This window comes from Cladophialophora yegresii (genome assembly GCF_000585515.1).
Source record: "Cladophialophora yegresii CBS 114405 chromosome Unknown aczIN-supercont1.3, whole genome shotgun sequence".
NCBI lineage: Eukaryota > Fungi > Ascomycota > Eurotiomycetes > Chaetothyriales > Herpotrichiellaceae > Cladophialophora > Cladophialophora yegresii.
In genome coordinates, this window is record NW_006913047.1 from 1,832,472 (window position 1) to 1,854,345 (window position 21,874).

General features: G+C 54.0%; 5 protein-coding genes across 5 annotated transcripts; all 5 read right to left on the bottom strand.

Annotated features, from left to right (window-relative positions):
* Positions 1 to 996: 996 nt before the first annotated feature.
* On the bottom strand, positions 997 to 3,984 carry A1O7_04376 (uncharacterized protein; the record flags this gene model as incomplete). The annotated part of the gene is made up of 7 exons (XM_007758387.1): positions 997 to 2,909; positions 2,960 to 3,116; positions 3,166 to 3,266; positions 3,326 to 3,548; positions 3,607 to 3,725; positions 3,785 to 3,877; positions 3,933 to 3,984. The coding sequence occupies 7 exons, from the start codon at positions 3,982 to 3,984 to the stop codon at positions 997 to 999; spliced, it is 2,658 nt and encodes an 885-aa protein (XP_007756577.1).
* A 641-nt stretch (positions 3,985 to 4,625) lies between these two features.
* A1O7_04377 (mannosyl-oligosaccharide alpha-1,2-mannosidase) lies at positions 4,626 to 7,268 on the bottom strand (the record flags this gene model as incomplete). Its single annotated transcript, XM_007758388.1, has 1 exon — positions 4,626 to 7,268. One exon carries the CDS (start codon positions 7,266 to 7,268, stop codon positions 4,626 to 4,628), a length of 2,643 nt encoding a protein of 880 aa, XP_007756578.1.
* Positions 7,269 to 7,937: 669 nt separating this feature from the next.
* A1O7_04378 (uncharacterized protein) lies at positions 7,938 to 8,654 on the bottom strand (the record flags this gene model as incomplete). Its single annotated transcript, XM_007758389.1, has 1 exon — positions 7,938 to 8,654. One exon carries the CDS (start codon positions 8,652 to 8,654, stop codon positions 7,938 to 7,940), a length of 717 nt encoding a protein of 238 aa, XP_007756579.1.
* Positions 8,655 to 16,197: 7,543 nt separating this feature from the next.
* A1O7_04379 (uncharacterized protein) lies at positions 16,198 to 19,242 on the bottom strand (the record flags this gene model as incomplete). Its single annotated transcript, XM_007758390.1, has 1 exon — positions 16,198 to 19,242. The coding sequence occupies one exon, from the start codon at positions 19,240 to 19,242 to the stop codon at positions 16,198 to 16,200; it is 3,045 nt and encodes a 1,014-aa protein (XP_007756580.1).
* A 541-nt stretch (positions 19,243 to 19,783) lies between these two features.
* On the bottom strand, positions 19,784 to 21,313 carry A1O7_04380 (uncharacterized protein; the record flags this gene model as incomplete). The annotated part of the gene is made up of 2 exons (XM_007758391.1): positions 19,784 to 20,202; positions 20,254 to 21,313. 2 exons carry the CDS (start codon positions 21,311 to 21,313, stop codon positions 19,784 to 19,786), a joined length of 1,479 nt encoding a protein of 492 aa, XP_007756581.1.
* Positions 21,314 to 21,874: the final 561 nt, after the last annotated feature.

Genomic DNA, 21,874 nt, shown 5'->3' on the forward strand with positions numbered 1-21,874 from the left:
AAACGGCGCTCCAACCCCCCAAATCTCTACTTTTTTTCCATCCCATGGTAGTCCGGGAGGTTCAAGACTCTATTACACAGTCTTTGAGACTTAGGGAAGATAATCTCCTGCCATGTACCGAGGTGTCGATTGATTTAGCCGAACTGACACCCTTGAACGGCGCTCCACCTCTTAGTTATGTAACCTCTCGAATCGCTGCCGTTTCCAATGCAAGGTACTCCGTACATCATATCATTCCCTACGTAAGGTCATGCTGTCCTTTTCCGCTCGCTTCATTCTCGTTTTTTTCCCGACTCGATAGACCCATAGATAATTAAATCGTGTGTGACCACGGGGAGTTCAGGACTCGACACGGTGGTTGGGGCCCAGCGATACTGCAAAAACAGTAAGGCTATCGACTTACTATTTTTTTTTTTGAGGAACCCCACGACTACAGGGGGTTGGCCGATTGATCAATTGATCAATTGATGGATTGATGGATTGATGGGTTGATTTGCGTGATATCTTATTTGATTTCTACGTTCATGTTCATATTCCTCCTCTCACGTACCCGTACCCGTACCCGTACCCGTACTCGCACTCGCACTCGAACCCGTGGTATCGTAGGTGTTTGATTTCTCCATCCACTCACTCACTCACTCAGTCATTCATTCACTCTGGGCTTTTCTTCATCGAGGGCGTCACATCCCGTCTCGTCAAGTGTCTGTTCCCAGGCAGGGCAAGGACATTTATGGAATTGGCAGTGTCTCGCGCCTCTCTTTCATAGTCAAGATTGCCCAATCACTCGGTTCTTCTGTTTTACTGGCCTGGCCTGAGCTTCCATCCAGCTTGTCTGTTCTGTCCACTACCGGGTATGGTATGGTTTGTGAGCCTACTCTACTGTACCGCTCTATTTCTAGTCTACGACTACTTTTGCGATGGGTGAGCTAGACACGCATAGGCATCATCAGACAAGGCTTGCTTGCTTGCTTTCCTTTTCTGATCACCAATGCTAGACTAGACTACCGACGGCGCACCGGGCTTGTCCAGCTCGTCATCGTCTGTCTGATCAGTTTCCTCTTCTTCCACTTCTTCGTCTGTTAGAAATGGACTCCTTTCCATCTCGAATTGCGGGCCCGGAACACCCCGAGACGGCTCCTGCGCTGGCGGGGTAAGAACCATCCTAGGCATCTGCATTTCAGGTTGAGGATGCTGCGTTGTCTTGTTTTCGACGCTGGGCATGTCAACGATTGTGGGTACGGATTGAGATATGTTTGGCGTGATTGACTCGGGAGGTGTAGAAGACGACAGAGTTCGCGACTGTGCCGAATACGGGGTCGTTGACGAGAGCACTTGGTTCGTGACTGCGTCGTGGAAGGGTTGGTCGAGTTCTTCTTGGGAATGCACGCGGGATACAGCGGGCATTTCGGTGTATACTGGAGGATTGGCTATGTTTTCGTGTCCGGCGTCTTCGATTACGTCTTCTTCCAAAGGAGGTAATGTAGGTTTATTTCCAGCACCGGGCCCGGCCGGTGACTTCTCTTCAAGCTCCAAATGGTCCATTGTCTCGTGGATCTGATCGAGCGCTCTAGCTTGAGCCTTTTCCAAAGCTTCGCTAACAGGTAACTTTGCACGGCTTTCCAGTGTTGACGCGGAGTCCGGGTCTGAAGGACTCAATGTCGGGCCCACTGGTGAAAATGGACTGTGCTCGGGTATTCTCTTGCCCGATATTGTTGTCGTAATTATAGAGGGGAGATTGGCACTGAATCTGCCAGGTTCACGTGTACTGTCACCACTACCGTCCCTTCCTTTCCTCCGTCTCGCTTTCGGGGTAGGTGGAGGCTTCTTACTAAAGGGCAGGCCTCTGTGATGAGTCGGGATTGGTGGTGGTTTGTCCTTTTCTTTGAGCTTTTCCTTGTCTGCAATATCAACTAGGGCCTTGCCGTGAACGTGGCGATGGTGGAACGGTATAGAAGAATGATGGTTGTAGCGAGACTGGTTTTGGTGATTATCATCAGCCTCAGGTCTCGGTGTCGCTGGTTCTTTCTCAGGTTTCGCTGTCGGCGGTCCGTTGTCAGGTTTCGGTGTCGCCGGTGCGTCCCCAGGTTTCGTTGCCGCCTGTTCGTGCTCTGGTAACTCGGCGGTCGCAATTTCCGCGTCACTCTCCATTCTCTGGGCCTTTGTTCTCATGGCACCAGACCGTCTCGCCTGTGGCGGTGGAGGCTTCTCCTTCTTCTGCATTATCGCCGCGCGCAAATTGTTTTTCAGACTTGGATTTCTGCTCGGGGTAATAACCCCTGGCTTCTCAGTCTGTGCTGCGACTGCCATCATGCTCAAGCTCGACTGCCTGGCTCCTTCGAGTTGAGGGGTCAGATACTGGCCGATAGTCAGTACGGAGTTTTTCGTAGAGTTTCGCTTCTTTAGTTTCCGTGGCGCTGGGAGAGCTGGCGGTACCGCCTTCGACGGAGAGGTGGGCGACGACAGATCGGATGCCACATCCTCTGTAGGCGATTCTGCTTGCATCGGCGATTTCGTCTCGGGGTCCGTCAGCCAGCTCACCCCTTCACATCGCTTGACAAGGCGTTTTGTCGTCTCGTCTACCGCGTCGAAATGGCCCCAGTGATGTAGACCTTCTTGAGAGCCATTTTGATCTGTGAGGTGACCGCCGCCTAGCACGACCAACAATTTCCGAATCTCGTCCCTCTTGTAGTGTGGAGGGTGCTGGAGCTGGGTATGTTCGAGGAGCGGGTAGAGGACTCGAAGGTATGTATGACGCAGGGATGAAGCTTCTTCGGGCAGATCCAGCAGGTTTCGGATCAGAATATCGACTAGAACACGCAAGTCATTCGTGTAGAAGTATTCATATGTGGGTGGCGTGGTGAAGAGGAGGTAGAGCAGCTTTAGTGTCAAGAGCTGTAGAGACGTTTCGTCTGGGCAGGTCAGAGGAATCCTACGTCAACAAGACTCTAGTGTATCATACCTTCACGGTTGAGCAATAAGATGATATTCTCGCCAAAAGTCTTGTAAGCACTGCCATGAGCAGAAAGCACCTTGATCACTTTGTTTGTCAAGGGAGCTGGAGCATGACCACTGACAGGGTCGTGCGCGGCGACCATGAACTGTTCATTGAGAACTAGCTGCGGAACTTGTTAGGTTGGATGTGATGGGTGGCAAGGAACAGCTAACCAGAACACGAATGGTGGGATAATGGTAGGGGTCATCGACGTCGTCCGAGACCTGCTCGATGATCTCAAACAACATCTTGACAAAATCATCATGGACACGGGCTGTTCCAAAGTAGGTGGTCACATCAGCCAATGTTCCCTCCTTTGTGTTACCCACGTACCCAAGTCGTCGGTCTTGATCCTCTGGATGCGCGACATGTCATAGAGCAGCTCCATAAGGAGTCTGTGAATTCCTTCGTGGCCATGTTGTTTCGGACTCTCGATCAGATCGATCAGTCGGAGAAACGCGCCCTCTTGATTCATCAGCTGGTAGGTTGCCTCGTTCGAACGAGCATGAGCGATCAAGAACGATGTTGCGACCAGAACCACGTTTGGTTCGTCATCCTGCGGAATTTGTGTGTGAGTCCAGCACGTGGCGATTCCAGCTCTTGTTTCGACGCACCTCAATCAGACAATGAACGAACTGGCGACAGACGTAGTCGGCATGGGCAGCGAACAGCGGCGACTCTTGGAGCTTCAAGGCGCATCGGGCGAGATCATAGTCGGACGGCAGGAACCGTTCTATGGCGTCGTCCAAAGTCAGCGCAGCCCTCACTTCTCCTGGCCGTGGACTTACTTACCGCGACAAGAGCCGATCAGGTCTATGTAGGATCGCAAAGTGTCGTCGATGCTGTCATGCGTGTCACATTGCTTTGAGACTGTCTCCTCGAGAACTGCAGGGAGGAAACGTTAGGACTGGCCGAGGCCTGCAAGAATGTCTGTCCCTACCGATCCAGAACTGTTGTTCGCCCTCGAAGTCTGAAGTAACCTCGTGTTCCATGCTATGAATAGCTTCATGTCGTCGAGTCGCTCCGAGGTCACCAGCGGATCAAACCCTCTCCTGTAACCCAGAAGAGGCGCAGTGGAGCACGGACGTTCAGCGACAAATGCCACGCCAACATCACGAGAGCGAAAGTGAACTGAGGGTGTCGCAGGTGGCATAGGAGTGTGGAGTGACTGGGCTACCAGGTTTGGGGATGGGGCCGCCGCTGATGACGCCGTGGTTGCAGCTGGAAAGGCCGGATCAGCCGTTACGAGTTACACCTGCGGTACGGCAAGCATGCACGTGGTGATGACGGCCACTGTACCGTGGCTACAGCCTATCAAGGACCGTCTCTGCTACAGCTCGTTTAATGCTGGTGGAGCTTATGTCTACAGAGTTGGAAAGGCCGGCCCACTTGTATACGAGGATAATGTAAAGGGAGAGAGGTGTCTGGAATAGGTGTGAAGAATCAGTCATCGTCCCTGCAGCCGTTAATCTAGGTATGATGCTGTACTCCGTACAGATAAGGTGTTGTCGTCTCTCGAGACTCTATACAAATGGGCCCTGTTCACACCGGCTTCGGCCGCCGGAAGGGATGTGCCTCTGTATTCCTGGCATCTCAAGTCAGTAACCTGCACGATCACCTATCAAGAAGTGACTTACAAAACGTAATCATCCAAACTGATCAAGTCGGGCTCGCTAAAAAGCAGATAATAATACTTCAACGTCTCGGCGAGCCAGAAAGACTCCATTGTGTCTTGCTGCTCTTGGAGGAGGCTGGTCACGTCCTTGATGCCTGCATTGGCAATCTCCGTCTTGGTGGCCCTGTCGACTGCTCCGAACATGGCCCAGCCTTTGTCTCGCCACGTCTCGTCGCCGGTAAGTCGATACATGATGAACACCGACTCGATGGCTTCAGGGCGGAGGCGGTAGTCTCGCGACTGGATCTTGGTATACCCAGGTGGTATTCGCTGTTCTTGAATCTTGGCCGCTACATACTTTTCGTGTGACAAAGGGGCCATGGGCACGAACGGGCTGGGCTTCAGACTGCTCATGCTAATGTCGCTTTCATCCCTAACGCGTGAGTGTGTTGCTGAGTCTTCGTCCACATCCGTGAGGCTGTCTCGCCTCTTTAGACGGCGGCCCGTCAGGACAGAATAGGGGACAGGCTGCTCTTCTTCGTCAATCACATCAAGATCGTCCCCCAGAACCTCCTTGTATAGCCTCTGCTGGATCCCATTGTAGGCCTGCGCCGCTTGCATTCTGTCATCACGCCGTGGGTCTAGCGCTTCATGCCATTTGGTTTCATTCCAATGACAGGAAGTGAGACTATCGCAAGGCACAAGCTCAAATTCCTCTGGCATGACGCCTGCAGGCGTAGACCCATACGCCCAAACGCATCCGTCAGTAAGCTTTTCCGCGATAGCCATGTCAGACGGCAAATTGAACAACCTGGAGCCAAGCGCGAACATGCCGCCGGCATAGCAACCGAGATGCGTACCCTCGTAGAAGGTCTCTGTTCTCTTCGTCGGATCCTTCTGCCCGGGTAAGATGTTCTGCTTTGCCAAAAAGAGTATGTCATGGTTCTGCTTCGTCATAGGCCGAAACAGCAGTTCTTCCCGGACCACCTTCAGCGAATTAAGGTACATGGACTTGTACTGAGAATTAAGCCCGCCGAGAAGTGCATATTCTTTCGGAAAGTACTCATATGTCGAATCAGCCATCGAGCCGATGCCATATGTATGGGTCTTCGACTGCGGCTCGGTGCTTAGTCCTTGCGGCTCACAGTCGACGTCGTCAAAATCGTCTTCGGTCCAATGCGGTTTGCCTACAAGCTTCTTCCCGGTCTCCCCTGTGTTTTTCTGCAGAGGTTGTTCCCGCGGCGGCGAAGAGGATAGCTGCTGTCGCCTGTTTAACCGGCTCACGTCGTGCTCTTCCGGCGAACGCCGGAACTCCGTCGCAGGGCGTTTTTCCGAAGGCGAGTCGTCACTTGCCCGGACCAACACTTCAGAAGCAACGGACTCCGGCAATAACACATCGTCCGCATCAATTACTGAGTCGGAGACGAGCCCGGCCCGATCGGTCTTTTCAGGCTTTTTGCAGCCAGATGCATCCAGCTTCAGCGGCCAAAGACCTGGAAAAGATGTCTTCATCTGCCAGTCCTCGAGAGCGTTGGTGACGCGTGCGACTGCATCGTAGTATTTCGGTTCCTTCGTAATCTGTGCTAAGCGAGTGAATTCCACCGAAAGGGAGCCAATCTCGGCCAGAACAGAGTGCGGACTGGCCCGATGTGGTTGCGACGCGTAGAAAGGAGCCCACTTGTAGAAGACAGCGGGCATGCGATTCGGGGTGTCGAAAGCGCCCATCAGGATATCCGCCAGATCGACGGCCTTGTCCAGCAAGACAGGGTACTTCCCAGAGCTCAGGTCGTATGCTGCGATGAGTCCACCGAGATAACGAATCACCGTCTCAAAGAGAGGAATGTCCTTGCGCGTCGAGGTCCTGAAATCGATTTTGCTCACTTCCTCCACAGCATCTGCAAATTCGTCGTAAAGCCCCATGATCCACAGAGAATCGAGCGAGTCCACCAGAGTGGCTCCCCACCCATTGAACGGATCGCCCACGTCCTTGGAGAGGGGCTTGAGCTCATCGTGCGGTAGTGAGTAATTCTTGTAGCCGAACCAAGCATGCTTGAAAGCTTCACGGATGACAGTCTGCTTCTGTATCCGGTCCCGCCTCCTTGTAGATGTCTCCGCCACAAAGTGGAACTGCACCTGGGGCAGCGCCTTTGGCTCGCCTGTTGGCAAGAGTATCATGCTATGCGATGGGATTGGGAAATGTTCCTTTTGCTGCTGCCAACGCACTGATTCCTGTTCCACAGGCTGCAGCTCGATCCCGGCCTGACCTGCATCATGTGCACCAAATTCATCCAGATCTGTTTGCTTCGTGAGCAACTCTTCCTCCGAGACAGTTCGCGGTGGGTCTTCCGGGGACGTGGAGAGCGAGGCGGTGTCGAGAGCAGCTGAAGGGGAAGGGGCAGAGCCCCGGAGCTCGTTAGGTGGTAGGGCAGGATGCGGTGGCTGGACTGGCCGATTCGCAGCGTCTTCTCGGGGAGTGACTGGGAGACCGAAAGGTTGCGCCGGTGTATCTGCAGTCAGTTTCCCAGCGTGATGTGATCCCAATCCCACAAGAGCCTCAAAGGATGAGCTGTCCCAGGCATCTGTGCTACTCAGGTGGTACACCAGGACGACCGCGAAAAGCGCCACCACCAGAAACAACCGGTAGCGGCGGAGGCGCATCATCTTGCCCTGCTGCTCGGAGGTCGCAGATCAGAGTCCGGCTACAAGACAAGACGGTCTGCATTTGTCGGACAGGATGGCGCCGGACAATCTCAGTGTAAGACGAGGGGGCCGTGTCAACGGCAGTGTACTGTCTAGTCAGCGATCGGGGTCGTACTAATGCCACCAACGCAACTGTCTCCTCTGCAGGCAGAGGCCGGTACGAGAGCGGAAAGTTGGAAAGTAGGAATGCAGCCTCGACTTGTAATCAACAATTCAATGTTGAGCAGAGGTGGTCCTCTGTGCTCTGACATGAGCATCCTCCGGCTTGCGGGTCACAGTCTGATGGATTCAGCACGAGCGACGGTCTCTGGGGCCGCAGAGGCTGCCTATCACTTTGACGGAGGCCTCGCTTGCGGCTCCTCCGCGATGCTTAAGTCGTGCACGGCACTATGCCCTACGGATACGAGATACGAGTAGCTCTAGCGGCAAATGCTTGGCTTATTTGCAGCATTGGGAACCGGAGCAGGTCAGACGGCACAGACTTAAGGACAGCCGGAGACGACGCAGCAGAGGCTTGAGTGTAGCATGGTATCATTGTCCTTCCATCATTATCATTTCCAACACGAAAAGTCTGCTTGCACCCCAGGCGACACAGGCAACCCTGTGTCTGTGCCAACGTGCTCGTACTGTTCATGCCTGGAGTAAGACTGTCGCCTTCTTCAGCCTCTGCTCTAACTCAACGTGGAATGTCTCGTGCCGCCCCAGATGCTGAAATCCATAGATGGGTTTCCTTTTCAGAAACTCGCCCACTACAGTTGTGAAAAAGGCCACCTCTTGAATGAGATTGCCCGCCAACTCCTGGTCTAGTGCGACGCTGCTTTGCGGGACTGGAGTGTCAAAAAAGCCGGGCATGCCTTCGAAATGCACCTGCTCGTACAAGAATTGCGACTCGTCAAGTCGCCCTTGGCAAAGCCTTTCGCATAGCCGGACCAGATGATTGATGATGCTTGACAGCAGCAGATGGCACGTGTAGTCCGTCTGAATCGACTTGCTGCGTAGTAGTCGCCGCACCGCGGCGTTGCTCTTCCTCAGCAGCTCAAGCTGCGTTTCTCGCGGCTGCATGTCATCCGCAGAGTGCTTTTTCAAGTGAGCCAATAGCTTGATGCATACCGTCTCCTCGTCTTCAAGGGCCCCGTCGGCTATGCAAGAAGGGATCCCACGGCTCTGCGGGTGCAGTTTCGAAGGATCAACAGGACATGGTGATTGTCTGGAAATAGGGCGAGCTTCTAACTGAGCTGGCGAAAGATATCGAGGGAACTGTGGCGGACTGAGGCCGGGGGTCGGCAGGCCGTTATTGCTGAAGAAGCTGAGATCACTGGCCGTTGAGTAACTCCGGTTGCCTGCCATGTCCAACGCACTCAGAGACTCGGTAGTTTCGTCGAAACTGAGCAAGCTCTGATCACCTCCGACGAGGTACGAAGACCAGGTGGGAGGGGTGCACTGTCTCTTGCCGGACTCGTCCGAAGTATGGGTGGTAGCCGGCGAGGGTACAGATTGTACAGGGATGGAATTGTGGACGATCCAGGACTGCGAGTTGATCGTGCCAATCGAGTCGTCCAAAGGCCGCTTCCTTCGCTTGCCTACAACTTTCCCCACTCTGGACTCGCTGTAAATGCAAGACAACTTTTTTTCACAGCATCTGCGACATCCTTCTTTGTTGCCGTCGCATCGAACCTGTTCCAGGTAAATTCAGCAGGAGTCCAAGATGGAAAGAAGGCATGGATGTTACCTTTGCCGAGAAACAGTGGTTACAAGCTGCCCGCAGTTTGATAGGTTTCGGCTCCGTCTTGGAAAGAGTGGTTGCGGGTTTCGTAGCAGGTGACGAAGTCGCCAAGGTGGTCGACGTAGAAGATGTAGAATGCGTTGAGGATGCCATTGATATTGTCGTCATCGCCCTTACACCTGTCAACCCAGGATGTTTGAGATCAGGAATGGAATCTCATACCCAGTCTCTGCGATCGTGCTGAAGATTATGCTGGGGTATGCAGTAAAGAGTAGCCCAGGCCAGTGTAGATCTGCAGATGCGCGCAGGAAAGGGTCCCAGCTCCGAGTCAACAGCCAAAGCAAGAGGGATCCTAGTCCACAGGTACAACGCCCGGAGGGTTGATAACAAGAGTACAGACAGATGTGTATCGAAAAGGGTTGTTACTCAGACTGTCTGTATCAAAGTCAGAACATGCCTATAGTGTGAGGACGCAGCAGCAGAACACGGATGGAATTGGGCCGATTTATCAATTCACTGCTTCTTTGCGCGGGTCGGGCATGGGGTCGAGATAGGACCAGCCTCGAGGGGCTAGAGATGATCTAGTGCCTCCGGTGGGCTTGCATCGATTTGCCGCGTCGGATACGAAGGCGACATGGGAAGGCATTTCGGGAGAATGGCAGTGAGACTGCTTGTGCCACGATGGCTCGTTCCTTCATGCTGTGGTAGTCAGCACCAGTGCGAACAAACGCTTTAGGAGCCAGGGGGCATACCGGATGCAGAAGAGGGAGCCGGTTGAAAGGGGCCGATGCAAGGATCAGGCATCTGTGGCCCCTAGCGTTGCTGTGCTAGCTGTTGGATCTGGGCTCATCAGCGCCACGAAGAGCGCCTCGAGGCACAGGTGGGAGCGGTAAACGGATAGGGTAGAATGGGCCCCTTTAGCACTGTGGGGTCCGCCTGCAGATTGTCGAAATGTCAAAAGTGACAACTTGACCGGTTTATCCTTTCCGATGTCAGACCGTCGTATTTTGGGTACCAGCATCAGACTCCGACCCAAGTTGTTGCTGGCCTTGGCTGCGAGTGTGAAAATGATCAACGATTTCAGGTATACGTCTGCTTATGCGAGTGGACGAGCTGAAGGGTGCACCGTCTACGGACAGCCAGTCCGAGGGGATGCGGTCCAGGCATTCACGTTAGACATTGAGCGAAACCTACGCGTCTGCTCCGCTAACGGCTATCGACTCTCACTCGATATCTAAAACGTACCAAGGGGGGGTGTGCTACGCACTCAGACATGTAGTGTAGGGGTCAACGACAAGGTGCTTCCGGGTCGTGTATACAAGTAAGTGCATTTGATGTGCACGTGCGAAGGAAGCAGTGATATTCTGATCCGGCGATCGTGATAACCATCACACTCGACGTGACATTGTCATTATCCTCATAGACCCTTGCCGCCAGGTCTCTGCGGTCATCAGGTCACAGTCGAGGCCCGCCGCTTTGATTTCAGATTTCCTCCGAACATATACGCATCATTGGTCGACCAGGTGAAAGCTGCTTCGTAATCTTAGGGCGCTATTGTCCAGAGGACATTGCTGAGCCGTCACAGCAGAAGTTACCGGACCCGAGTGAACCAGCAGAAGGACCAGCTTCGACAGTCTTCAGCAAGCAAATCTGGCCGCTGCAGCTGCGAAGCATCAGGTCATTAAAAACGGCGACAACAAATGGTAGCAATGCCAAGCTCACAGCGAGCAAAAAGCGGTTGGAAGAGGGTCGAGTGCTGCAGCTCGCTTGTTAGCGCGGTAGTGTCATTGGAGGAGGGCCCCCGAGAGGCACGAGTTGATGGGCACTAAACTCCCCAGCCGTGGAAACTGTGCTGAGTACGGAGTACGGAGGATCTTTGACCTCATTCATTTCTTATTTCTTTCTTGATCATGCTGCGCGCTCAGAGTCCCGCCAAAGACATGGGGCAAAATCGATGTGCAACTTCTGCACGTAAGCCATTGGTAGTAATATAGATTACATTGTCGGCGTTTGATCCAACAGTGTATCCGAGGTTGCGCGCCTCACAGCATCGTATCCATGCCAAGCAAAGCTACCCCGTACAATGTTTGATGCAGGCCAACACAAGGTGCATTGGACTCTCCGTATCAGCCACGTAGCTCACTGCCTCGTACGTAGTGGCGATACGGCTGACATGCCATGGCGCTGCTCCAACCACGCACATAATCGTAGAGGTAGTGGAGACTTACAAAAATTTCCTATCTCTCTGGGGAGCTTCTTGCTACAAGACATTCTCGCCCACTTGGCAGACTGAGGTTTCGTGCGCAACAACGATCTACAAGCAGCTACCACTAGATTCTGATGCCATGTTCTCGTCCGTACATAGCGACACGGTAGGGATTCCTGGGCAAACTTTTACGTCCGAAGTAGGAAGAGCGCAATCTCGGAACTCGGACGATCACCTCCACATTCCACCCAGTGGCGGCTTGTGCTAGTCCGCATTTGCCGACACACTCGATTTATCTGAAAGGAGCCTGCGCCATTTCCCCCTTTGGGACGACTTTCCAAAGAAAATACTTGTAGATAAGCCTGCTCGTGCGTGACGACGATGACTTCGCCCACGAGTTTGTTTCTTATGCGCGTGATGGCTCTAGACCCCTTTAGAGCTTTGGATGTTCGCATTCGAGCTGTTGGCTGGAGTGGCATAAGGAATCTTCACCACCTGTCTCAATAATACTGACATACCCCGGCGGTGGACAAAAGGCTGATGAGCATCGATGCCGAGAGTTAATAGGTCGATGCCAGTACAGTACGCACGTACAGAAATGGGTAACCTTAACCGTGATGCAGAGAATATTCCACCATCGCCATGAATACGAAGGGATATGACATTCCAACAATTCTTGTGACAGACAGACACGATTTTCTTAGACGGGCGTCAAGAGAGGCATGGCGGTTGGGTCCCAACCCTTCCCGCACCGCTTTGCTGGGCTCCTCGCGCAAGTAAGCTTTGTCTCCTCAGCCGCACGTTGCTCGTTCCCGAAATGCGGTGGCGCCAGTAGAGATGCAGCATGCTGGGTCTCCCAAGGCCAATGCGGCTAGGTTGGTTGCTTACCTGATAATCACCCCAGCTTCCCTATTTATAAAGCAGTCGTTACTCCGACATCTGGACATGACACTAAATTCCGTGACCATAAGATCACCGCCGCCTGCCACCCAAGGCCAGCGGTCGGCCTAGCTCGGTACTACATTGACCCTTTCCGCAGCCGAAAGTGAAGGTTCTTGCCAGATGGCTAACTCCTCGGTACCGTGGTAACAGCAACCGATGAAGCAACTGCAAACGACCCGTCCCAGCTGCCAAGTCGCTTCGACGAGTAGTACAACCACGATACGCCGCTTCTAGACCTCTTGTGCCTCTTGTTGATGTGTTTCGAGGCTCGTATGTCACGCTCGCACCGCATTAGTGATATTATTGTCAACACAGCTGTGTACGTCTGGACGAAAGTACCCCCGTGTTTTGTGATCACGAGCCTGCACCAAAAGACTTCGACGCTGAGCTACCAGAAGTTTCTGCTGCCTGGCTCAGGAGCTGGGCAAAGTCTCAATGGAACATCACAGAGCACCTCCCATAACTGTCGCCGTTCCCGCGAGATGGCTCAAAAGCTCGTCCAGCTCGCTTACAACCTTCAATGCTTTCTCCACGGGCTCAGCAACTTGGCGCTGGACTGCCGCAGTGCTGTTTCCGAGGACATCAACCAGCTGACCCTGACCTAGCCTCCAACGCGCTGATTCGAGAGCACTTTCGGTCGCCTCAGATTATGGACAACTAATTAGCGGACATCTCAATAAAGAACTGATGACCAACACAGGTCTGCGGTGGAGACAGACCAATGACAGACCAGCTTTGTGTTTCCCTGGATTGCGTGCAAATCCTGTAGACGGTGATCCGCTGATCGCCGGTTTCACCGTGGCCAAGAAATACTCTTACCTATTGCGTGCAGCTGAAAGTCTTACTGAAACGGCATCACGACGCTGAACACGGGGATTGATGGGGACAACTGAGGCTCGGTTTTCTCGTAACATCATTCGACGACTGTCCTAGTCCCAGCCTTGCTGTGAGGACACTATCGAAGGAGCCATGCATGGACGGCTTAGTCAATACCCAGCTTACTACGGAGTATGTAGACTCAAGAGCACCGCACTTACCAACCACTAGCTTGTGGAGACCCATATAACAGTATCTATTCTGCCTCTGACGGAGGACAGGCAGCCAGCAGGAGCATGATCATCACAGCGAAGCGGTCTTAGGGCCCCCCTGCCGACAGCGCGATTTGTTTTACGGCCCGTGGCTCCGTGCAGAAGAGCAAGAGTCAAGTCAACACCGCAGGCAGGGCACTTCTGCAATACTTCGTCGAGGTTCCGAGCATCGACCAATGCGTCGTCCATTCGATGAAGAAGTGACGACAGGATACCACGAAACTGACGCTTCTTGCTACATATCCCTCAGGTGATGGCGACAAGTTCTGCTCCGGGAGGCCTATTGATCTACGAAGTAAGGTATACTAGTGGAAGCAGGGCATGAAATGCACATCATTAGCCAGTGCCGCCGGTGCTAATCCTACCGTCCTGTATACCATGATACACAACACCCTCGTACTCCGTACTCTGTACGAGTACATCGGTCTCTCCAGGTCTACGGAATACAACGGTTGGCACGGCACGTCTTGTCCCCACGAGGTTGACTTCGTGCTGACTGAAATCCAAGGTGAAATCCACTTCAATGCAAAGAATCAAGCTTCATCTGTGGACCCTCACCCTTGGTCTTCATATAAGAACTAGTCGGGTTTCTACCACATAGAGCAAATTGCCTTGCCTGTCCTTCGACCTCATGAATCTGTGGCTTTGCAGATTCTCTACAGTGGCAATGGGTCTAGAAGCGCCGATTCTCTTTCTGGCCTCACTCGCGTCGTAGTCGCGGAGTCACTGGTTTCACGCAGAAACTAGCCCCAGAGACTTGAAGGACGCCATAAGAGGTACTGATTCCAAATCCTTCCTTTGCGCATACTCTTTCGATTTCTCTCAATGACGGAGCTGGTTTTGCTACAAGACCGTGGCCCACTTGGGCGACCCAGCACCTGATTCGCACTCACCGCACGGTACACTTGTCTAGCTAGGATCGACTTCGCCCCCATCTACGACCATGATACACTGCACCCAGCCAGAAACGGACCTCCGTCATTCTGACGCTGAGGTTCAACCTGGACAGCCAAGATGGGCCATAAGCAAGACAACCGAGGATCAGAAGAGGCGGACAAAACGTTTCCAGCTAGCCTATCTGTCAAAGACATCGTCCACTGCCTATTGTGGTCTTTCGGAAGCAGAGTATAGGTTCTAACAACAATGGCCGGATGTCCACAAAGCTCTCAGGTTGGGTTCGGACAAAATGTCAACCATACGGAGATGGGTCAGGTTTGTGATACGGCCAGGAAGACCCTCGAGATAACAAGACAACGGAGAATCACCAGGCTGGGCGGTGAGTCTCAACTGAGACCTTGAGTGCTAGCGGTTCTCGACCCTGAGACGCACCACATCGGGCAATAACTTACTCCGTCGGGCCAAAGACGGCCACTCATTGCGATAGAGTCCCTGGAGTCCGAAGTCTGGACTAGGCAGTAGGACAAAATTGTTTCATTTGCAGCAGGGCAGTCTGAACATCAAGTCTGCTTACGAATGCAGTGTCCGGTCTTGAACACCAGGGGCTTACTTACTGGACATCCTCGTAGCAGGTGGCGACGATGGGCTCGAGCTGTACGACCGCCGAACGCGACGAAACAAGCCATACCAGTTAACTGGTCATGTGAAGCAGCCTTAGCCTTTCCCCTGGGCATGAAGTGAGCGGCTGGCGTAGCGCCGATGATTTCCCTACAGGACGCGATTTCGGAAGGCCAATAACTAGGTATGCAGCTTCACAACCACGCAGCGCAAATCTCATTTGCGTCCAGGCCTGTTGCTGGGGAAAGAGTCGAAAGCGTGCCACGATCGAGAACGAGCGATATGGTCATTGACCAAAAGCCGCCAAAACCGACTGAACGGATTGGCATATCACCCTTGCACCTCCCATCCAGATATGGATTGTACCCGTTCGCGGACTGGACTTCGCGTGAGCTGCTCAACCCCGGCTTGCTCTTGCTCGATTAGGACCCCGAAAATTCACGGACGTCGTTGTGGATAACCTGCATCTTCACCATCCGAATTCCCCCACGTACACAACCGATGCCATTGACTCCCCTTCGAAAAGGGCTCCTCAAATACCTGTCGGCGAATCTATCGACGAAGAGGAGGCCAGACGGAGAATACGAATCGGCCATGAAAGGTGGATCAAGCGGTTCGGGACAGCTGGATTCAGTGACACAATGCCAGGAATATGGCGTCCACCTGCACGCACCAGCCCACTTGATGGTACAGCGAGGGGTGGGAGATCGTGTCCAAGATACTGTAACGAGGTAGGTAGGTCCCCAGCACGCTGCGCGAGACATATGCTCCGAAGGACATCTTGAATGCTTCCAGAAGAGTCAGGAAACTGTGCTCGTACATCGTATGTCTCAGCTCAAAGATCGTATTGGCAGGTATCTGGCTGATATAGCTAGCTTGTCATGAACTTTGATAAGGCGTATTTACTAACTATCCCAGTCCGAGGAAGGTGAACGCAGAGATCTGCGGTTGATGGCGAGAGCACTCAAGCGCAACCGCTTCGTGAGTGTTTCCGAAGTCGCGATGCACTGCACCAACGCGAAAGGGCGGACGAACTACTACAACTACAAAGTAGAACGGGTATGAACGACGGGTGGGCACTTCCGTGTGCCTGCTCAGGAGAAATAATGCCAGTGCTGAGTGAGTGAGTGAGTGAGTGAGTGACTTATCGACCCATTGGCAAGCAGGCTGGAATGCGATTATTGCTTTCCAGCCTTGATCTGCTCCTAGTACTTGAGGGATAGTAGATGTGTCTGCACGCTTCAAGGTACTCCCCCCAAGGTACCCGTGCCCGCACGTACTGCTAGCCTATGTATGCATGCATTGTCCTCGGGTAGACAAGTGACAGTCCACTTATCCTCTGTCCGTATGTCGTCTCTCTTCCAGGCAGACACATCGCTCGACGTCGCTCTGATCAAGACCATTCTACTTTTTAAATTATACCTCGCCGCCAATCCTGCCCAGCCCGCCGTTCCTCTCCTGAGCCTGCGCCTTCTGAAACTGCCTGATCAGACCCAAGGGCCCCATCGGCGCCATCACGGCGCGTACGTCCCGTTCGTTTTCTTCCTCGCTGTCCGCACCGGAGGAGGAATCGACCTCGTAGTTCCAGGATCCCAGTTCACCCGACTGGGAATGGGAGTGGGGAGCCGAAGAAGACCTTTGCGCTTGTGTGGCTGAAATAGGACGGTCTACAATTGACGTCGCCCGTGCCTGCAAATCCTTTGGAGGCTGGTCTTCCTCTTCCGCGACGTCGTCGGGGTGGAGTTCGCGGGCACGGTCGGCGGGTACAGTAGTGCGACGGGGAGGTTTGGCGAGTAAGCTGCCAACACCGACACCGACACCACGGGGCCTTAGCGCTTGAGGCGACGTTGGCCCAAAGCCACTTGCTGATGGCTGGTGATGCGGGTCAAGAAGCAGAGACTGGAGCGGTGATGGTGCTCCGTGGCCTTGACTCGCGCCGTGGTTCTGAGCCAGAGCGTTAAATCTCGGGGTGCCGAAAGTCCCACGTTGAGGAGGCGGAGAGGCCAATGAACCCATGAGAGGACCTGAACTGCCGTGGCGGAGCAGCTGCGGTTGTTGCCCTGTGTGCTCTGCATGAGGTGGGAAGGACGGTGACGGGAGTCCAGGGACTGGAGGCGGGAAGTTGAAGCGCCGGCGAGAGCTGTTGTACGGGAAGTGGATGTCTGTCTTGGGATTGCGAGCGTAGTCGTTCATAAAGCCCCAGTAGCTGTGCTCGAGTTTGTTGTCCTTGGAAGCGAAATAATCGTCCCTTAGATTCGTGTTTGTAGGATTGGTCTTCGAATTGGCGTTGGCGTTGGCGTTGGCATTATTCGCCGTGGCAGCAGCAACCGTGCCATCAGCATTCACGGCCCCTCTCTCCTTAGGAGCTGGTCTGATGGCCTGACCCATGAAGCTGAACTCGGCGAACGTGCAAACATAGCCAATCCCATCGACATGTACGGTGAACTCGCGGAAGAAATCAATGATGCGCTCACTGCACCGAGGCAGAGAGAACCAGAGCACAAAAGGCGTGAAGAAGATGCTCAGCACCTCCTCCAGGAAGATCATCACCTTCATCTGGTAGAGCTGGGAGAATTCCTCCTTGACCTCAACGGTATGTAGGCGATTGGCCCAGTGATTCGGCTCGTAGTGGGTGAACTGGATGACTTCTTGGACGGAGAAGGCCGTGTCGTAAACCATATTGTCTTCGGGCAACAGACCGCGCGCCACCGCCCAGATCGAGCCAAAGATGCCAATGTAGAAGATGGTCGTGCGGCCGGGCGTGACCTCGAAGTTCAGAAAATTGTCCTGATCTAGAATTGTGGCCAGACCGAGCACCGAGACGACGGCCCCAGATATTAGACTGACAAACCGCGCAATCTGGACGGTTTTGTCCTTGGGAAACTGGTTGATGTACCGGTCCGCAAAGGGGTACGACATGTTGATCCGCCGGCGGAACAGGTGATGCAACTCGTTGAACTCGCGAAATTTCCACTGCGCAAAGGGCGTGTAGTCCCTCATGCCGATCTGGGCCGGGTTCTTCTGGTAGTCGTTGAAGTTCTGGAAGAAATGCCGGAGCACGAAAAAGGTGGCGAGGAAAGGTGCAAAGGCCAGGCTCGTGATGCCGGCAATAATGAAGCGCGACCGTAGGGCATTGGCCAAGTCTTTGCGATGCGTATCCTTCAGGAAGAGGGGCCGGACTTGGCCTTTCCGGTTGAAGACAAAGTCCATGATGCAGAGATCGATGTTCCATTCCAGGGTGCGGGTGAAGAGTTTGCGGTGACGCAAGTACGGCACCGGTAGCGTCAGGTCCAGGATGTCCTTGTTGATCATGGCGATCATGTAGTTCTGTCGGCGCATGAGCCTGTTGGCGATGTCGTGGGCGTCCATGCGCTGCTTGTCCTGGGTCTTGACGAAGGCGCCGGGCCGCGTCGACTTGGATGTGATGGTCGGGTTGGAATCACGTAGCGCCATGAGTCGGCTGACGACCTCTTGCCACGAGATGGACTGGATCTCTTGCTCCGGAATATCGAGGAGGTAGAAGTAGAAATCGTGCATGTGGTACAAACGGGGGATGTCGAAAAGGTACAGAACGCCTTTCCAAAGCCACACAAACGTGGTACACCAGAGCAATGCATTCGGGATGAATCCCATCCTTCTTGTACACTGCGGGACAAGGATCTCGGACATTTTGGTGCTCCCTCGTATTTCCCGGTAGTCGATGCATTGGGTCAAAAAAACAGAGAAGCCCACAACGAAGGCAACATTAAGAAGATTGAAGAATCGCATGAGAAGGGTGGACCAGAATCCGTGGTGGAGGTAGTAGGTATACACTTCGAGCAGGAAGTTGTCCAGGTCCGTCACGTTGACCCAGCGGAACATGGCTTTCTCCTTGGGGTCCGCGCTCGCAAGATTGCCGCCCACAATTCCATTGACCGGCTGTGCTCTCGAAGGGTTCTGGCTGCTCGGCTGGGGACCAGGCCGGCGTCTCGCGTTAGAACCCCGAGCCATAGTTGAGGGTCCTGCATCGTCTCGTTGTGGAAGACCATCAGGCATCGAGCTGGGTGGTGGAGGCAGGGTGATGGAGTCTGGGTCAATGTCCTGAGCGTTGTGGTCGATGAGTAACGACGCCGGCACATCGTCATCTGCCTCTTCCACGTCCAACAGCTTGCTGTGTCTGCCAGGCCGCCGTGACCTGTTCTGCATCCTGCTCTTGTCTTTTCGAGGGATCTGGCTATGGCCCGGACCCCGTGTGCCAAGCTGACTCGGTGGTAGGTCGTCTCTTCGATGAGGCTGCGCTCTGAAGTCGTCTGAGGCTCGGTCGGTGAAGCTGTCCCTTCGATTGCCACCATCTGGGGCCATGGCTGCTGTCTCCTCAACGTCCAAGCCCTCTGAGTCCTCGTCTTGTTCCCGCAACGTTTCATAGATGGAGGCGGAGGGATTATTAGAGCTCATGAGGCGAGACATGAAATTCGAAGCCATCGTGGGCGAACCTGGTGAGCCACAGGCGCGGTGTGAAAATCAAGACATGGTCAACCCGGCGAGTCTGTGCCTGCTATGGTCATGCGCAGGCACATGACAGTTCCGCGCGACAGGCAAGGGGCGCCAGGGTGGAGGGTGGAGTATAAAAGGGCCAGATGATGTCTAGAGACGAGAACAGTCCAAGCACGTCTTGCCTGACCCAGCAGACTTAGGCTCGCAGGGTTCTGGAAACAACACAAAGAGCAGCACTGGATCCTACAGCATCAGGTTGGTATGCGCAGGCGCGTCGAGTTGGAGAAGACGAGCGTTGGTTACTTCCCCAAAGACGTCACGAGGGCCACAAGGCTGCGCCCCGCTTCGACGAGGCTTTACAACGAACGCTGTGATAGTCATCATCATGGTCGTCATTACTCATCTCGTGTGCTAAAGTACATTGTGCTCCCGCCGGACATCTAATGGCCCCAGGCTGAGTATTATGCCGTGTATCCTTGTCCCAAAAATCATAGTCCAGAGCGTTGCCGCCCGCCTCCCAAACTTCTTTCTAAAACAGTATCGCGGCGAGAAGCGAAACTCCAAAACATGCGACAATCCATTGCTTGTGCTGTTCGGCCCTGGCTCTGTCCAGCTTCTCTAGACTACCTAACCCGGCAGCCAGCACGATCGTGAGGATGATCAACCTATTCAGGACGCTCGTCATGAATTTGAAGAACAGCAGTGGTAGAAGCGTCATTGTGAGAACACAAAGAGGAAGGAAATCAGGTGTCGGCTCAGCAGCGGGCATGCGTGAAGGATCCCTCGTTTCGGTCAGCGATATGAGGTCTTCGTCATCATCCAAGAACCCAGACTCTAGGTGTGTTAAAGGGTTGTGCTCTTTCAGCCACGCCCGGAAGTGGCCAATATCAGCAGGTGGTGGTAACGAGGAGAGCCTATCCACCTTTTGGGACGCTGATAGAACCTGATCTAGCATCAGTTAGCCTTTCATGTTGTCTCCCTCACAGTACTTCGACTCACAGTATTGCTCAAGTTTTATTGACAGGCGCCCCAAGATGTGTAACCGATGTGCTGGCAAGTCAGACTGATTCCACTGCCAGCTGAGCCTTCTCGATGCCGGCGATGTGCTACCGTCCGCATTGAGGCGGGTACGGGTGTCGGCGATATCCAAGGCGGCGAGCTGTTGCTCCATCTCGAGTATCTCATCTTGTAACTGTAACAGAAGCCGGAATCTGATCTTCTTGAAACTCCGAAACACAGGTGGAAGCTCTCCGGAAGCCAGTTTATCCGAGACCAGATCATAACCAGACAGCGGAGCTGGGGAGCGAAAGCCGCCATCGAAGCTACTGGGCGACGGAGGGACCCCGAAGCGGGCCTGTTCTGGACTGTGTGTCCTTGCAGCGTGGCTCGGCAAATGGTGTTTATGAGTCGCACGAGGCACCTCGGGCCACTTCCACTGTATCCGCTTGGAGTGGTTGGGCTGGTCTCGTTGCGGTTCGAGAGGCTCTGGCTGTTCTCTGCCATCCTCTGGCAACGGAGGCAAACCAGCATCGACTGGGGAGTCATTGCTGAAGTGAAGGATGCTGTCCCCCATCGATATGCCCGAGTCTGAATGCAGGCTCCGCACCACGCTTTCGGTGTCGGAGTCGTCCCTTACCGAGGGGGTTGTCTCGACAGTCTGCTCTTCAGCATGTGGAGGCTCTTTCACTTCCGGCACGATGGCATCTTGTTCGTCTTCGTTTACGAGAAACTCGAAGACGTCCACGGACTCTCTGGACATATTCTTCTCCTCGGTCGTCTGTCCCGAGCTCTCCTTCCTCGAGGATGGCTTCCCCTCGCGGGCCTCTCGGGATGACTTGGTCCTCGATGACTTGCTCCGCTTGGTTGAACTCGACGAGGACTTTGAATAGGACTCTTGAGTGATCGTTGACGAGCTATCGTTCGACCCATGGGATTGATGGGACGCAGTAGTGATGGCGGAGAGCAGGGACAACTTGGAGGAGCGAGCAGCCTTGTTGACACCGTAGGCCTGGCTGCGACGCCGACGACCTTGTGGACGGTCGCGCACCGAGACGAACATACAGAGTTGGCAATCTTGGTTGGCTGAAGGGTCCACTCATAGGAACAGCAACGCTCAGGGACGGAGCAACAGCGACGCTCGATAGCATCCAGTGATGGCAGTGACTAAGGAACCAGTGGTGAGGCCGTCCATCGCTCGACAGAGGGAAGCTTGGTGCGTCAACGAGAGGCAATGTCCTGAAAGCAAGGCACAGGATATTGGTGGTCATGAGTGTATCAGAGTCATCCCTTGCCGCGAGCACGGCCAACCAGGCATGAGGTGACAGGTTCGAGCAGAGGGGCACAAAATGTAACAGCACAGCTCTGGCCAAGTAGAGGGACGTGTTCGTGTGGCAGGGTGACCTCCTTCTCCTGAGTGATACAAGAGGACAGGAAGGGCCGGATTGTGGTCGAAGGGGAACGATCTCCTGAGCCTTAAGGGGGAACGTGGAGGGACAAACTCACCTGTCAGAGCAGACCTCGGGGTTTTATCTGGGCGAATCTGGAGTGCACGAACAAGATATTTCTGCCCAACGTCTGCGTGAACGGGTGATTGCCAGCGAACAGCAAGCTGCATACCTAA